Source organism: Medicago sativa, chromosome 4 (genome assembly GCF_051527215.1).
Source record: "Medicago sativa cultivar Bolivia chromosome 4, Bolivia_mono, whole genome shotgun sequence".
NCBI classification, from domain to species: Eukaryota; Viridiplantae; Streptophyta; class Magnoliopsida; order Fabales; family Fabaceae; genus Medicago; species Medicago sativa.
In genome coordinates, this window is record NC_140752.1 from 90,773,946 (window position 1) to 90,776,454 (window position 2,509).

Sequence of the window (2,509 nt, forward strand, 5' to 3'; positions counted from 1 at the left end):
ATTCACATACCTTACACATCAAACTTTAAGGCTTGATAGGAACCAGTGTTCGTCTATGCAAAGAAAATTCACACGTTTTATTTATTTTAAACTTGAGACTGGAATTTTTTAAGCTTATATAGTAATCGGTTCATACACTAACTATCTAAATTCAACTAACTCGTTCATACACTATCTGTAGTATTTGTCAAAAAATAAAAAAACTCTTACTTATATAATAATCGGTTTATAAGATAAGATAAGAAATGTGTCAAATTTATAAACATTTTTTTTTTAATTATTCTAAAAAAGTGGATAAAAGTATATCTTTTAGTTTTTAGTTTTTTGAAGAATAAAGTATATCTCTTAGTTGTGTGTATAATTCTTAAACTTGAGATTTTGATTGCAAAATGTAGTATTAAAATTAGACGATATAAATTGAAAGCAGATTTTATTTTCTTACTAATCTACAAATAGGAGTTTTAAATTTGAACCGACCGATCTTAATCAAATGACAGAAAAAGATGCCAACTATAAGATTGTACACAATTCAGAACCGAAATCTTCATTTTCTAAAACTTATTTTTTAGAGAATCATTTTCTTAAAACATGTCAAAGGTGTGAAACACTCATTTCCTTTCTATATAAATACCCCAACATGGCAATATGCCTAACTACCTAGACACACACATAAAGTCATATAGACACATACATAGTTTTCTACTTGCCTTGCTTTTGTCTCACAATTATATATCAGCAATATCAATCAATGGCTTCTAGCTACCAAAGTACAACAATGGCTTCAAACTACAATACCCACAAAAAAGTCCTTAGCAAGGGCACCAAAGTCATCCACCAAACCCACCAAGTGGTAGTAGTTGTCGTGCCTTTCCCAGCACAAGGCCATCTCAACCAACTTCTCCACCTCTCTCGTCTTATTTCATTATACAACATACCAATCCATTTTGTTGGCACAACACAACACAATCGTCAAGCCATAGTTCGTGTCCAAGGTTGGGACCCAAAATCATTTTCAAAAAACTTTCACATTCACAACTTCAAAGTTCCAACCTTTGTTTCACCTCCTCCAAACCCAAATGCAAAATCAAAATTTCCATCTCATCTTTTTCCTTCCTTTCAAGCTTCTTCAAATCTTCGTGAACATGTAGCTACACTTTTGCAATCACTTTCATCCGTAGCTAAAAGGGTTGTTGTCATTTATGACTCCCTTATGGCTTCTTGTATACAAGATGCTATTCATATAAAAAATTGTGAAAGCTACACTTTTCACAGTGTATCTGCTTTTACCATGTTTTTGTTCTTTTGGGGTGTAATGGGAAAACCACTAGTGAAAAATTCTACCAATATTATCCCAGAAGTTCCTTCTCTAGAAGGATGTTTCACTACACAATTCATAAATTTCATTACTTCACAACATGAGTTTCATAAATTCAGCAATGGAACAATCTACAATACAACAAGGGTAATTGAAAAGCCTTATATAGAGTTAATAGAAGGCATGATTAGTCACAAGACTCATTGGGCTTTAGGCCCATTTAACCCTTTATGTGTTGAGAAAAGAAACAATAATAAAGCTAGGCATTTTAGCTTGGAGTGGCTTGATAAGCAAAAGGATAATTCAGTAATTTATGTATCTTTTGGGACCACAACAGCCTTAAAAGAGGAACAAATTATAGAGCTTGCAAATGGGTTGGAACAAAGTAAGCAAAAATTTATCTGGGTATTAAGAGATGCTGATAGGGGTGATGTTTTCAATGAGGATGGTGTTAGAAGAATGATTGAGTTACCAAAGGGGTTTGAAGAGAGGGTTGAAATTGAAGGTGTTGGGCTAATTGTGAGAGATTGGGCCCCGCAATTGGAAATTTTAAGTCATTCTTCTATAGGTGGTTTTATGAGTCATTGTGGATGGAATTCTTGTATGGAGAGTATTACTATGGGGGTGCCAATAGCAGCATGGCCTATGCACTCTGACCAACCTAGAAACAGAGTTTTAGTTACGGAAGTGCTTAAGGTTGGTTTGGTTGTGAAGGATTGGAGTCAAAGGGATGAGTTGGTGGTGGCTTCTGTTGTGGAGAATGTTGTGAGAAGGTTGATGGCTACAAAAGAAGGTGACGAAATGAGGCAAAATGCAATGAACTTGAAAAATGAAATTCTTGAGTCAATGGATGAAGGTGGTGTTTCACGTATGGAACTGGATTCTTTCATTGCCCATGTGACTAGATAGAAAATTTGACCAAACACTCTCTCCGAAAAGTTCAATTATGCATGTTGATAATGATAAATATAATAAGGGTCGTGTTAACTTGTGCCCTTAAGGCACGTGTTAAGGAACCTAAAAAGAGTAATTTTGTATTGAAAAACACAACATTTTAACTTTCAAGAAGTTAAATGCACGACTTTTAATACGTATATTTCTATAATAAGTTCCTTAACATGTGTTATTGAGGATACAAGTTTGCATTTGCCATATGATAAACATGGTTTTAATGAACTGCCTAAGATTGTCTTA

At 34.0% G+C, this 2,509-nt stretch overlaps 1 protein-coding gene across 1 annotated transcript; it reads left to right on the forward strand.

Annotated features, from left to right (window-relative positions):
• The first annotated feature begins 655 nt into the window (after positions 1-655).
• LOC146933642 (zeatin O-glucosyltransferase-like) lies at positions 656-2,509 on the forward strand. The gene has a single exon (XM_085705435.1). The coding sequence runs from the start codon at positions 749-751 to the stop codon at positions 2,222-2,224; it is 1,476 nt and encodes a 491-aa protein (XP_085561561.1). The 5' UTR covers positions 656-748; the 3' UTR covers positions 2,225-2,509.